The sequence below is a fragment of the Ascaphus truei genome, chromosome 1, assembly GCF_040206685.1.
Source record: "Ascaphus truei isolate aAscTru1 chromosome 1, aAscTru1.hap1, whole genome shotgun sequence".
Lineage (NCBI taxonomy): Eukaryota > Metazoa > Chordata > Amphibia > Anura > Ascaphidae > Ascaphus > Ascaphus truei.
In genome coordinates this window covers 202376863-202392775 of record NC_134483.1, presented here as the reverse complement: position 1 = coordinate 202392775, position 15913 = coordinate 202376863, and the positions used below count along the sequence as shown (strand labels likewise).

Sequence of the window (15913 nt, the reverse complement as noted above, 5' to 3'; positions counted from 1 at the left end):
ATGATTAGCAGTACACGTTGCCTTTAAATATGGCGCGCAATCAAAAACATGCTTGTTTCGCCTGATTCAGCAAGATTTGTGATTGGGCAACCTAACAGCACCGCGCCACGCACGCCGATACACCTGTGTGTGATCGGCTAATCATCGTGAGAGTGGGCGGATTTGTTTTCGGGTTGATTTTGAATGTATTCGGCACTTACTGCATACGGAGAGGAAAAATCGCCAATAACATGACTAATCGGTAAGATTGCCGATTTCACATAATCGACGCTTACTGCATGAGGCCCATAGTTACATAGTTAATACAATTAAGAATATATTGTGTTACATGTTGATAAACTTAAAAACTCTTTATAAGTTGGGGTATTTTACACTATTGCAAAGTAAAACTAAATGAGCCACTTTCTAATATCAGTGCATTATTACGTGCACGAAATGGGATATCAATTCATTTAGAGAAAGTGGCTCAGGTCCCAGTCAACATTCATTCCCAATGGTATCCTTGTTCTTAATTTTATTGTATTGTATGTCTTTATTTATATAGCGCCATTAATGTACATAGCGCTTCACAGTAGTAATACACAGGGTAATCAAATAAATAACAGATAATATAAATAACAGATCATGGGAATAAGTGCTTTAGACATAAAAGTAACATTAAGGAAGAGGAGTCCCTGCCCCGAGGAGCTTACAGTGTAATTGGTTGGTAGGGAGAACGTACAGAGACAGTAGGAGGGAGTTCTGGTAAGTGCGTCTGCAGGCGGCCAAGCTTTATGTATCATGTGTTCAGAATATCCACAGTGCTATTCATATGCTTCTTTAAGCAAGTGTGTCTTAAGGTGGGTCTTAAAGGTGGCTAGAGAGGTTGCTAGTCGGGTACTGAGGGGAAGGGCATTCCAGAGGTGTGGGGCAGTCAGTGAAAAAGGTTTAAGGCGGGAGAGGGCTTTAGATACAAAGGGGGTAGAAAGAAGACATCCTTGAGAAGAACGCAAGAGTCTGGATGGTGCATAACGAGAAATTAGGGCTGAGATGTAAGGAGGGGCAGAAAGAGTAAAGCTTTAAAAGTGAGGAGAAGAATGGAGTGTGACATGCGGGATTTGATCGGAAGCCAGGAGAGGGATTTCATGAGGGGAGATGCTGAGACAGATCTAGGAAAGAGTAGCGTGACTCTGGCAGCAGCATTTAGGATAGATTGTAGGAGAGACAGGTGAGAGGCAGGAAGGCCGGACAGCAAGAGGTTACAGTAATCAAGACGGGAGAGAATGAGAGCCTGAGTCAGAGTTTTAGCAGTCGAGCAACAGAGGAAAGGGCGTATCTTTTTTATATTGCGGAGGAAAAAGCGACAGGTTTTAGAAATGTTTTGAATGTGAGTGGCGAATGTTAGGCAGCATGCTTGGGCTACTGGGTGAATGATCGTTGTTCCAACAGTAATGTGGAAGGAGGTAGTAGGGCCAGGTTTGGGAGGAAGTATGAGGAGCTCTGTTTTAGCCATGTTGAGTTTAAGGCGGTGGAGGGCCATCCAGGATGATATAGCAGAAAGACATTCAGAAACTTTGGTTTGTACAGCAGGTGTAAGGTCGGGTGTTGAAAAGTATATTTGTGTGTCGTCAGCATAGAGGTGATAATTAAACCCAAAAGATGTTATTAGGTCACCTAGAGAGAGTGTGTACAGAGGAAAGAGAAGAGGTCCCAAGACAGAGCCATGGGGTACCCCCACAGAGAGATCAATAGAGGAGGAGGAGGTGTTAGCAGAAGAGACACTAAAAGTACGATGGGAGAGGTAGGATGAGATCCAGGATAGAGCTTTATTCCGAATACCAAGAGTATGGAGAATGTGGAAGAGAAGAGGATTCTCCACGGTGTCAAATGCTGCAGAGAGGTCGAGTAATATGAGTAGAGTGTAATGACCTCTGTCTTTGGCAGCATGGAGGTCGTCAGTTATTTTAGTGAGGGCTGTTTCCGTGGAGTGAGCAGTGCGGAAGCCAGATTGTAGAGGGTCTAGGAGAGAATAGGTGTTGAGAAAATGGAGCAAGCGAGAGAATACAAGATGTTCAAGGAGTTTAGAGGCAAAAGGCAGGAGGGAGACAGGTCGATAGTTAGAAAGACAGGTAGGGTCAAGCTTGCTGTTTTTGAGTAATGGTATGACTGTTGCATGTTTGAAGGAGGATGGAAAGGTTCCAGAGCAGAGGGAGGAGTTAAAAATGTGTGTGAGCATGGGGATTATAGTAGGAGCAAGAGGTTTTATGAGATGGGAGGGAATGGGGTCAAGAGGGCAAGTGGTAGAGGGAGAAGAGGCGATCAACAGCGACACATCCTCCTCTGAGACAGTGGAAAAAGAGTCAAGGAAGGCATGAGGAGAGTTAGGAAGAGGTGTAGGATGGGAGGAAGAAACAGAGGGGATGTTCTGACGTATGGATTCCACCTTTTCCTTAAAATAGTCAGCAAAGTCCTGATCGGAGATGGAGGAAGGAGAGGCAGCTGAGGGTGGTTTGAGTAGAGTATCAAAGACAGAGAACAGTCGGCGTGGGTTAGACTTTTGCATGTTGATTAGTGAAGAAAAGTAGGCTTGTTTAGCTTGCGAGAGGGCAGAGTTGAAACAGGATAGCATAAATTTGTAGTGAAGGAGGTCTGCGAGAGTATGAGATTTCCTCCAGAGGCGTTCGGAGGAACGAGTGGAGGAACGCAGCATGCGCGTGTGGGAATTTAGCCAGGGTCTAGGGTTAGAAGGGCGAGGGCGGCAGAGAGAAAGCGGGGCATGTAGATCAAGAGAGGAGGACAAGGCAGAGTTGTAGTTCCTGACCAGGATGTCAGGGTCTGTAGCAGAGCTGAGAGAGGAGAGAGAGGAGCGTAAAGTGGACTCAAAGTCAGGTAAGTGAATAGAGCGCAGGTTTCTGCAGAACCGGGGGGTAGATGGAGGTGGAGAAGGGGAGAAGCGAGATAGCGAGAATGAGATGAGGTGATGGTCAGAGAGAGGAAACGGGGAAATGGAGAAATCAGAGAGAGAAAAGTGTTTAGTGAAAACTAGGTGTAAGTATTGGCCATCCTTGTGGGTGCTGGCTGCAGTCCACTGTTGAAGGCCAAAAGAAGAGGTTAGAGAAAGAAAGCGGGAAGCCCAAGCGAGAGAGGGGTCATAAATGTGGCAATTGAAGTCCCCAAGGAGAAGAACAGGGGAGTCTGATGAGAGAAAGAAAGAGAGCCAGGATTCAAAGTGAGAGAGAAAGGTAGAAGAGGGATGAGTAGAGGTGGGTGGGTGATAAATGACCGCCACATGGACAGGGAGAGAAGAGAAGATGTGAAAATCCAATAAGCTTCATGCTTATCTAACATTTATAATCTATTGCCACCCCGGGGTAGTATTGAAATATGTTCTATGCCTTGGAATTTAAAATGATCAACATTACCACTCGGGCAGTTTGAAACATTTTTCGATATAGGATGATTCTGATCTTTTTTGAAGATCAGTCGCAAGTGTTCCATCACTCTAATTTTTAGACATCTGCTGGTTCTGCCAACGTACTGTTGTCCACAAGCACATGTTAATAGGTAGATAGTAAAGGTGGTATTGCAATTAATGAATGTTTGAACATTATGGGCCTCATGCAGTATGCGCCAAAAAGGCTTTTTTTGCCATTTTTCCGCAAAAAATGCCCTCCCGATTTAGTAAGCGCCGAAAAGTGGCCAAAATCGGCAATTTTGGTTCCCGATAAAAACTTATCGGCATGCGGGTGCCGATAAGCCACTTTTCGGCATTTTGTGAAATCGCCTGAATTCTAGTAGCCCCGATCAGCTTTTCGCTGCTGATCGGCACTCTAGAATTGAGAATTTAACGCCAAGTTTTTACTGAAAACCAGGTCTAAGTAGTGCTAAACTTGTAGCTGATTGTCCCCTATATCAGCGCTGATCATTAGTATATCAGCGCTGATATGCTCGAGGACATGCCTAACTAGAATAGCAGAATTATAAACGGCCACACATCCACTCATACACGCGGGACGCTTTCATTTTGAATATTGTCTCAAAGTTGCGAAGTCCCAGCGTCCTGCGTTTTCTTGTTACCTTGATCCTGCGTGTCAAACTTAGCACTGCAGGATCTCTCTGATCTCAGGGGCCGTTGACAATTCTGCTATTCTAGTTAGGCATGTCCTCGAGCATATCAGCGCTGATATACTAATGATCAGCGCTGATATACAGTAGGGGACAATGCGCTACAAGTTATACTCTATTCTGTATGCCCTACCTGTTGTACTATTACCTGTTAACACTGTGTACTTCCTTACCTGGGGGAGTCCGTGTGGGATATCGGTCTACACTGACCTTACCATTGCACGGCACCTGCCTCCTGCTGGGGACTTGCTCTATCAGCTGTTTTTGCCGGTATTGGGGAAGCATAAGCATTTGTACCCCTCAGCCCAGTAGCCTATCCATATGATTAATCTATGCTACTAATGTTTGCATTGAATGCTTAAGTACCCTATTGAGGATGTTCTAATTGGCTAATTTATTGCCTATTCCTGCCTTCCTTGCTGACATGGCTTACGGGGTTATATTCCTTTAAGTGCTTCCTCTTGTGCTACCCTTCACGGACCAACAGCTTTTAGTGTCGGGTGTTGAGGACTTACCAGCCACTCGTCCACCAGGAGCCACTCGGTGGCCAATATTTTTATCCAACAGGTAGCTACATATACAGTTTATATCTTTTGCATTGGTTTGCCTAGGTATATTATCATATATACCACATAGTGTCTCTGCTATTACCTTCCACACAAGTGGATTTACACTCCCTGCTTCTACTCAAGTGTAGGTGGGTCTACACAGAGCGTTTAATTTTCTTGCACTCTGAAAGTGAATACCCAAACATTTATTTATTTATTACGTGTATCACCTTACCAACGGGTCTGGCTTTATTTACAATAACCAACTGATACACGTGATACTACCAGTACCACACTAGGCTGCATGAGACATTATCTGAATAGCGGTCTTACCTTGGCCCTACTTCTACACTATTAGGAGGCTGTTCACTTACAGCAAGGGATCCTGAATATCTATCAAGGACCCCCATATGTTCAATCTACTTAGCTGTCACAGCTATGTTATAATAGATTACAGTCATGTGCTGTTTGACTTGTATTTTATTTTAAACCCCATTATTTTATTCATTGTTTGAAAATAAAGTATTTTAATAATATCACTATACATTTAGCAGTGATTGAGTGCTTATATACTAGGTCTCCCTTTTCTCTTGTATGTATGTGGTGCATACCTGCTGGCAACAAGAGGGCGGAGTCGTCCATGATGACTTTGGGACACAGGAACATGCTTCTGGGGTCCATACCCCACATAATACTTAGCAGTGCAGCGCCTCCATCTGCCGTAGACTCCAGGGATATGGAGATGATCTCCCACAGTAGAACTTGTACCTCTCCCCCCAGTTAGATCACAAACCAGGCCGGAGGTATATTGCAAACAGGAATGGTTTATTACTACACACTTTGCAGTAACACAACAGCTACTCAGCAGTCTTCTGCCGGATGCAGTCTCTTTAGATCAGCTCTCACTGGTGAGATGGACTCTGGACTGTCACTACAGGCCAAGGGCACCCGCAGCCGTCCTAGTTCTTCCCCACCTCCCTAGCGGAGGCAAAGGTATGGGTTCACTCACTCCTTCCCCAAGGGGAAGAGCACATTGGTAGGCCCAAATCTCAGGCTCCCAGTCGTGGGACCTTCCTCCCTCAAGTGGGAAGGAACAACCTCCAAATTTAGGGCGGTCCTGCCCTTATGTACAGCCAGAGGTGGGCATCCTGTTGACCCAGCTACAACAGGATGTACCACCCCCTGCTGTTACTCAAGTGCAGTACCAAAGGTGAAGGGGAAAACGCCATGATAACTACTGGCAAACCAGTAAATACCAGGGTTTATTGCCAGTCCATAAGGTAGAATAGTAGCCAGGGGGTACCCCGCTACACTAACATACAGAAAGAGGGAGATGTAAGCCATTTGCTCATTATTAGTTGCCGCAGAAGCTACTGGAAGTCTTAGGTTATGTCAATTCTGGCAACCTTTTTCCGATAGCATTTATGCTTTTTACAAAAACAATATACTTGTACCTACTGTATGGGCAAAATTCTTCTGAGAAACCTTTGAGGTGAAAACAATCTTTGCAATAGGTTGTTTTAAGCAGAAATTTCAACCTTTTGCTCATCACAATTTATCTATACATTGCTTATTCACACTCACTTTCAATGTATTTGATCTCTGGTCATTTTTGATGAGAACCAACCTTAAGTAAAATTGAGCACAATTGTGAACATTTCCCTTCAGAGTAGTTTATCAAAGGTCATTGGGATTACACAAATGCAACTATGCAGTTGTCTTTGTTCTAATCAGAATGACGCAAGTTGTTTACTTTTGCATTTGTGCAAGACCTTGGCCCTTGATAAATGATCCCCATTGTATTTAAGCATTACAATCACGGAAATGTGATTGCTTCAGGTAGCAATTCTAGTGAAACAAACAAACTTTATTTCCTCTCACTGACAGGTGGTTAAACTGAAGTTGATGGGTGTGTAATGGGAAATAATTTTGGGCACAATAGCATAAAAGGTTAAACAGGTTGGTCTGTACTTCACAAGGACTTAAAGAACCTATTATCTCAATTGAAATATGATAACGTCCGCATGAGTTTCCAGCCGTTAAAGTACTTGAACAAGTTTGGCAGATTGGAGTAGAGCAGCGTAAACAAAGTGCTTGATTGAGCATTTTACACAGCACTTATTATTTATTTGTGATAAAGTGTCTGTTTATACTAAGGTTCGGCCGACCTCACAGCAGCAATCAGTCTGGGTATCATTTGTACTGTCCAAGGTCAAAACCCAGTATCACGAGCAACAGACTGAATGCTATCAGCACATTAGGATCCTTCTATATTAAATGTTTTTTTACACCAACCTCTTAAAGTTATAAAGAATGTTCAATAGTTTTTTTGCATTATTTTATGTTTCCTGAATTTTGCCAAATTGGCATAAGCCCTCCAACTTGGACTTGAGCTATTACATTTGTATTCTACCATCAACCACACTTCAGAGTCTAATCAATGTTGCACATTACAGTCTTTGGTGATAATCAGATGGATGCAAGTTGCTTCATTTTGCATTTATGTATTTATTTATTTATTTGGTTTCCAAGTACCAATGAAACTTGTTCATCAAGAATGTTACAGCTAAAGGCATCAATGTTAGACCTAGACAATTTCACATACTCAGACCACACATTGAATATAAAAAGGAGGGAGAAAAATTGTGGCATCAGATAAAGAACTTAGCATATCAAAATGTAAGGAAACACATAACTTCTTCATTCAGATTGCTCCTTATAACCATTAGCTGAAAAATGCAGGCCAAAAATGAGACAAAATACCAAGACATTTTAGTTCCGAGATATGTATGATCAAAATGTCTTAATGTCAGTTAAATAGCAAAACATAAACAGATGTAATGCTGCAGACCATGAAAAGATCAAATAATATTTGCAGTGACCGGTGCTAAGTTAAATAGCAAACACACCACTGTTCTGCTTGATATACCTCAATATCTAAACTGCTGCCCAAACTTACACTACTTGCATTGATTTTTTTTCAATATCCCACCCCCATGCTTACATAAATGCATTGCCTCCCTCCCTCCTCTAGTCAAGCTAACTTCACTCCTCACTAACAGCATTTTACTATTTATGCTGCTATACTTCTTCAATATACATACAGCAGCAACTGATCGTTTTTACTCTCTGTTTATTTTAAGCTGTGGAAATATGTTCTCAGGTGGCAGCCATAGCACAGTTATCTGTTTTTTTCAGAGGTCACTGAAGTTATAAAAGTACAGAAGGGAACAATTCATAATAAAAACAAGTGTGGAGTCCCACTCCAAAGGCAAGTTCAAGTCTTGCCGATTCTTCCGCAGTGTTTGAGGTACCCCTTACTGACTCAAAGACTTCTGCTTCAAGGTCAGATTTACCTCTCACTGACTTTCCTGCAGTACCTTATGTCCTTACTGATTCGAGGGCTTCCGCTTTTAAGACGGATTTACTGCTTACTGATTCCTGTGCAGCGCCTGACATGTCCTTTACTGATTTCATGGTGTCCCTTTCAAAGACAAATGCACCCCTTTTGAACTCACCTACAGCGCTAGATATTGGTCTCTGTATTGATGCATTTCCAAGCCCACCTGCCCAGGGGTGCTGGCCTCATGCTGATATCCAGTCCCACAACAGAAAGCTACTTCATCACCTCAACTGTCACAGATAAGTTGCTAATTGGACTGGACCTCGACAAGAGGATTGTATCTGTGCTTGAGTCGTCTTATGATGCATTCTGCTTATCAAGACTATCAGTACCGCTGCTTTCTGCCCCAGAGAGGGTAGTCAATAAACAGGGTTGATCACCTGGTGGTCTCTCCTGAAGGGGGAATACAGTAAGGGTTCCAGTCCAGGCTGTGGCTGGAACCCGCCCTTACTTGGCTGCTGTGGACATTTTGGTTACTGGCAGCCTGCTATATTGGCTGCATCTGTTCAAGGGCTTAATTAGCAGCCTGTTAATTTGGAATCCCTGTTGCTGACCCAGGACCGTGACCTTGACCTTGCTGCCTGTCGCCTGCCCTCACCCTTTGCCTGTTGCTTGGATTTTGCACCACTGCCACCAGCCCTGACCACCTACCTGCTTACCGACTACGGATACTCTTACAGTCCCTGGGCTCTGGTCAGTTAATTTGCATCCATACCTCAGCCCTGCGGGTCCGCTTCCTGATTGGAGATGAGCACTGTCACACTATGGACCTAGTATGTATGGATCTCCAATGCATAGAGCCATATTCCAGAGGCATTGGAAATGTTCTGGAAATTACAGATCATTATACCAGATACGCACAAGCTTTCCCCACCAAAGATCAGAGAGCCATAACCGTTGCTAAAGTACTTTGGGAAAAATACTTTATTCATTATGGGTTGCCTAAATGAATGCACTCTGATCAAGGTCGCGACTTTGAGAGCAGGCTTATAAAGGAACTATTGAAGCTACTCAGGATTGAGAAATCTCATTCTACTCCTTACACCCTGAAGGGGATGCCTTGTCTGAACGGTTTAATAAAACTTTGCTTGACATGCTGGGTACGTTGAAGGATTCTGAAAAATCTCGGTAAGTTGAATTACAGAGGCCTCATGCGGTCACCCGGCATTTAATTTAAATGCCTTGGGGAAGAGTGCTGGGCCTCTGCAACCACCGCGTCCCCCAGAAAAATCTTACGCCCCCCAGTTTGCGCACCCCTGATAGACCACCCAGTAGTTCTAACTGCATGACACTGCAAATTATGAATGTAGCCTGCTACTGCTATAGAAAAATACATTGTATAACATCTACACTTTTTCTATAGAAAACAGCTCATAAGACATTCTATCTGCCGTCTACCCCATGAAAAGTTACTGTTATTTTGAACATTGACTAAATATGGATATGAATATTAAAATTGGAGAAGGAGTAGCTCAGTGAGTAAAGACACTGACTGGCACTGAGTTTGAAGCACAGGAACCTTGTTCAATACCCGATGTCAGCTCCTTGTGACCTTGGGTAAGTCACTTTATCACCCTGTGCCTCAGGCACCAAAAACATAGATTGTAAGCTCCACGGGGCAGGGACCTGTCCTGCAAAATGTCTCTGTAAAGTGCTATTTAAAACTAGCAGCGCTATACAAGAACATGCTATTATTATTATTATATGGATGTTACTTATAAATTTGATGTTATATTGGAACTAGACTTTCACTTCCGCAATCAAGATTATCCTGGTGGGTACTGTACTCCCGGTACCAACATTTTCACGTTAAGTGAGACGTGACGGTCATGTTTACAAATGTGAGTTTTTCTTTCTGCAATAACAACTTTCCCATAAACCAATTACATTGAATTAAGAAGAGAACACAGAATATGCCAGAAAGTGACTTTATTGTTTTTGCTTTATCTCTTGTGAATTATGGATACATGTACTCAGATTTGTATATGCAGTGGGCAGAATACTTATTTGGGCTGCTAGTCACATGTTAAAAATATTTGCCAAGATTAAAATATGACATTTGTAATACCTGCCTCATAAGGTAAACAAGATTTCATTTATTTTTATTTTACAGCGCAGTGTGAGATAACAATTGTGCCTTCTAAAGTCTTGGTCACAAAGTCTATACAATTGTGCTGTATGTGAAGCCGTCAATGGAAACAGAATGGTGTACAGATGACCATACATATCTCCCATGGACTCTGCTGCTTGCAATAGCTGCCAGAAGTACAGAAGTTTACTACCTACCACCCTACATTTATCCTGAGTCAACTCCATCCTCATAATATTCTTACTTCTAATATTATTTCTAGCAAACGTATATGTAAATCAACTTTCTATCACGGAGATGGCATGCTGAGATGCTGTCAGGAATAAATGTATGCAGTGAAGCCAAATTACTCTTACAATTGATAACCTAATTCACAGAAGTACATCTGGACCTTAAAAAACATATTACAGTACAACAATTACGTGATTGCCATAATTACCAATGTTAGTAGAGAGTCTTTTATATGAAAAACGAGATGTGAAAATTCACCTATTTCTCCTTTCTTTAGAACCTATTTTATATTCAAATAACTAGCCATAGTAGATTTTGACATGAAGGGGGTAATTCTTGACAAATTAGTGGTGGTTAGTGGGTATTTCATACCTTTTTAAATTATTGTTTGTAGTGCAATAAGCAGATAAATACAAGATACATAGAATTACATATAATATATATATATATATATATATATATATATATATATATATATATATATATATATATATATATATATATGCAAATGTAAATACAACTGTATGCTCATCTGCATGTCTTAGGCAGGTCTGCAACCCCACCTTTCCCCATTATCACCCAGCACACAGCACTTCCACTGCAGCAAGGGATTCTGGAAAATGACATGCAAATGAGCACACTTTTTGCTTCAAAAACCATTTTTAACATGGTTATATATATATATGTATATATAACATCAAAAAAGAATAGACGATACCGTTCTATATATATATATATAGCCGCTGCACATGAGCAGGGAGAAGCAAAAATCAAACTGGATCCCACAAACTGGACGCAACCCCACATTGGACCGGTACATTGAAAGCTTCAGACACAGCGCCAAAACCACCATCCTGGACAAAGTAAGGAAACAAACATATAATCTGACACTGATGGAGAGGAGAGCCATAGAATCGCTAAAGGCCAACCACAACATAACAATCAAACCTGCAGACAAGGGAGGAGCAGTGGTCATAATGAACACCACAGACTACCTGCGGGAAGCACACAGGCAACTCTCTGATTCAAGGTATTACACCCAACTGCGGAGGATCCAACTAAAAAATACATGCGAGAATTCAACAGGATCATTAAAACACTCCCGATCCGCACAAGAGAACAAATTCTGGACCTGATACCAGCTAACCCAAAACCTGGCACATTCTACATGCTCCCTAAAATTCACAAAGAGGGCAACCCTGGGCGCCCTATTATCTCTGGATCTGGCACACTTACCGAGAATATTTCTGGCTGGGTGGAGGGCATTCTAAAACCACTTGTCAGGAACACACCCAGCTATATCCAGGATACCACCGACCTGCTAAACAAACTGAATGCAATTGGCCCCCTCCCAACAGGAACACTACTAGCAACCATGGATGTAGAGTCACTTTATACCAACATCCCCCACGAGGATGGGATTTCAGCCTGCATATACTTTCTGGGACCGCAGGAGCCACTCACAGAGACAGTGACTAAATGCATCAAATTTATTCTGACCCATAACTACTTCACATTTGGAAATGACACATACCTTCAGACAACCGGGACCGCTATGGGTACTCGGATGGCGCCACAGTATGCCAATCTGTTCTGCGCAAAACTGGAAAGTGACTTTCTGTCCACCTGTCACTTGAAACCCCTTACATACCTTCGCTACATCGATGACATCCTCCTGATTTGGACCTCTGGCGAACAGGACCTCCTACAGTTCTATGACAACTTCAATACTTTCCACCCGACCATCAACCTCAAACTCACCCATTCACCGGATGAAGTACATTTCTTAGATACCACCATTACTATAAAGAACAACCAACTACAGACCTCTGTATACCGCAAACCTACAGACAGAGCCAGCTATTTGAGGGACAACAGCTTCCACCCGACACACACCAAACATGCAACCATCTACAGTCAAGCCATACGATACAACCGGATATGCTCCGACACAGCAGACAGAGACCAGCGGATTAAAGCCTTGCGATCAGACTTTATAAACCGTGGATATAACCACAGAATTGTAGACCAGCAAATTCACAAAGCCACCAGAATACCAAGAAGTGATCTCCTTGAATACAAACAGAAGGAGACAAGCGACAGGGTACCTTTGGTGGTCACATATAACCCACACCTAGGAGCCCTACGCAAGATCGCCAGGAAACTACAACCCATCCTCCAGGAAGATACAAGACTGCAACAGGTCTTCCCTGAAGCACCCTTATTATCATACAGACAACCCCATAATCTCAAGAATATTATGGTGAGGAGTAAAGTATTCAGCAGTACAACTGAATGCGGGACAAAACCATGCCAGGACCCAAGATGCAAAACCTGCGCAATGCTCTACACAGCGGACACAATACAAATACCACACAGGAATCGGGAATACAAAATCAGAGGAAGGTTCACCTGTTCTTCCAGCAATGTCGTGTACCTCATCATGTGCATGAAATGCCCAGGGGGCTGCTACTACATAGGTGAGACAGGGCAGGGGCTAAACAAGAGAATGAACCTGCATCGCCAAAGCATCACACGCGGTACAAGAGACAGTCCTGTTGGCGAACATTTCTCTGACTCTGGCCATAAGATGAACGATCTGAGGGTTGCCATACTCAAAGGTAATCTTAAAACCCCGAAAGAGAGACGGTTGCATGAATACAAATTTATGCAACTGTTCGGGACACTTAGCAGTGGCCTAAACAGAGATCGAAATTTTATGAGTCATTACTGACAGTAGTGAACTCTTGTCCCATAAGCGCTATAGGCCATGTCTGTACATACTGTGCTATATGTATGCACACACAGCTGTCTCTCACACATACTAATACTCCTTGTTTTTCCATCCCTATACACCAATAGGGACCACTAAGTATCCACACACACTTTTAGTTGTGCTACTAACTCTCACATTTCCACACCCACCCACACCATTTATATCCAGTCCCACTCCACACACACCTTGTGTAAAGCACTGTATATACTGTGGGCTCTCCATTCATTTTTATTCACACTGATACACATACACACTCTTTCTTCACTTGCTTTCAGTAATTATTTAACACCTCTAGCCATAAAACACATCCACACCGGGGGAAGGAACAGCACAGATAACATTCCAAGAGACACTGTTTTTAAGTTTACCTTTTGCTTCATTCATTGTAACATCGCCGGAAGAAGAGATCAGTGTATCTCGAAAGCTCGCACAAATAAAAGCATTTCGTTAGCCACAGAACGGTATCATCTATTTATTTTTTTATTTTTTTGATTTTATATATATATATATATATATATATATATATATATATATATATATATATATAATACTGAGTTAAGTTATGGTGAGTAAAAAAAGTGACAAAAACCCTCCACAGGAAAGCAAATATGCAAATATAGCTGTATGCTCATCTGCATGTCTTAGGCGGGGTTGCAGACCTGCCTAAGACATGCAGATGAGCATACAGCTATATTTGCATATATATATATATATATATATATATATATATATATATACAGTATATAGATACTGTGGAGGGGTTTTGTCACTTTTTTTACCCACCATAACTTAACTAAGTGTGGTGAAACCTATCCCATGTTTCATTTTGCAAAGCCAGTATAACCAACCCCACACTGATGAGACCCATTAAGATCGAAATGGCTGTCTGTAGGTGGGTTTACTGGCTATGCATCTTAACCCAGGCTGTGCTCAAAAGCTGTGAAATGCAGCAAGCATAAGCTTATAGAGGATCATGTTATATGGTTTTGAAGCAAAAGGTCACACTGTGTGCTCATTTGCATGTCATTTCCCAGAATCCCTTGCTGCAGTGGAAGTGCTGTGTGCTGGTTGATAATAGTGAAAGGCAGGGTTGCCGACCTGTCTAAGACATGCAAATGAGCATACAGTAATATTTCCATTTGCTATATGCTTTACTGTGGAGGGTTTTTTTACCCACCATAACTTAACTAAGTGTGGGTATATATATATATATATATATATATATATATATATATATATATATATATATATATATATATATATATATATATATATACATATACACACATATATATATATATATATACATATATATATATATATACATATATACATATATATATATATACATATATATATATATACATATATATATATACATATATATATATATATATACACATATACATATTTACACATATACATATATACATATATACATATATACATATATACATACATATATACATATATACATACATATATACATATATACATATATACATACATATATACATATATATATATATATATATATATATATATATATATATATATATATATATATATATATATATATATATACATATATATATATATACATATATATATATATACATATATACATATATACATATGTATATGTGTACATGTATATATATATATATGTGAGTGGGTCTAATGGCTTTGCATCTCATCCCAGCCTCTGTCTAAAAGCTGTGTTTAAAACAGCATGCATTGGCTTGAGGATTGGCTTGAGGATTGGCTTGTGTAATACGAGCTTGAGACAAAAGGTGGCACTGAGTGCTCATTTGCATGTCATTTCCCAGAATCCCTTGCTGCAGTGGAAGCGCTGTATGCTGGGTGACAATGGGGAAAGACAGGGTTGCAGACCTGTCTAAGACATGCAAATGAACATACAGTAATATTTACAGTTGCTTTATGCTTTACTGTGGAAGGTTTTTGTCACTTTTTTTTACCCACCATAACTTAAATGAGAGTGGGATTACCTAGTCTAGTCTCAAACCTGCTAGCCACTAAGACCAGCCTCACACTGATGATACCCATCAAGGTTGAAACATGTATGTGAGTGGGTCTAATGGCTTTGCATCTCATCCCAGCCTCTGTCTAAAAGCTGTGTTTAAAACAGCATGCATTGGCTTGAGGATTGGCTTGTGTAATATGAGCTTGAGACAAAAGGTGGCACTGAGTGCTCATTTGCATGTCATTTCCCAGAATCCCTTGCTGCAGTGGAAGCGCTGTATGCTGGGTGACAATGGGGAAAGACAGGGTTGCAGACCTGTCTAAGAACATACAGTAATATTTACAGTTGCTTTATGCTTTACTGTGGAGGGTTTTTGTCACTTTTTTTTACCCTTTACCCACTTTAATTTGGGGGTATTCACATCCAAATTGGAGGAAGGGTTTAGGAATTACATCTCTAATATGTAGCCCCCTCTTTTTCAAAGGACCAAAAGTAATTGGACAATTGACTCAAAAGCTGTTTCATGGACAGGTGTGCTCTATTCCTTTGTTATTTCATCATCAATTAAGCAGGTAAAATGTCTGGAGTTGATTCCAGGTGTGGCATCCGCATTTGGAAGCTGTTGCTGTGGACCCACAACATGCGGTCAAAGGAGCTCTCAATGCAAGTGAAACAGGGCATCCTTAGGCTGTAAAAAAAAGAAAATCCATCAGAGAGATAGCAGGAACATTTGGAGTGGCCAAATCAACAGTTTGCTACATTCTGAGAAAAAAAGAAC

At 41.4% G+C, this 15913-nt stretch overlaps 1 protein-coding gene across 1 annotated transcript in view; it reads left to right on the top strand.

Annotated features, from left to right (window-relative positions):
- The window catches only part of LOC142495174 (uncharacterized), a 329787-nt gene extending 319533 nt beyond the window's left edge, over nt 1-10254 (top strand). The window contains exon 15 of the mRNA XM_075600322.1: nt 10169-10254. Within this exon, the coding sequence (XP_075456437.1) occupies nt 10169-10239 (71 nt within the window). The 3' untranslated portion in view covers nt 10240-10254. The remainder of the gene's footprint in view (nt 1-10168) is intronic.
- Nucleotides 10255-15913: the final 5659 nt, after the last annotated feature.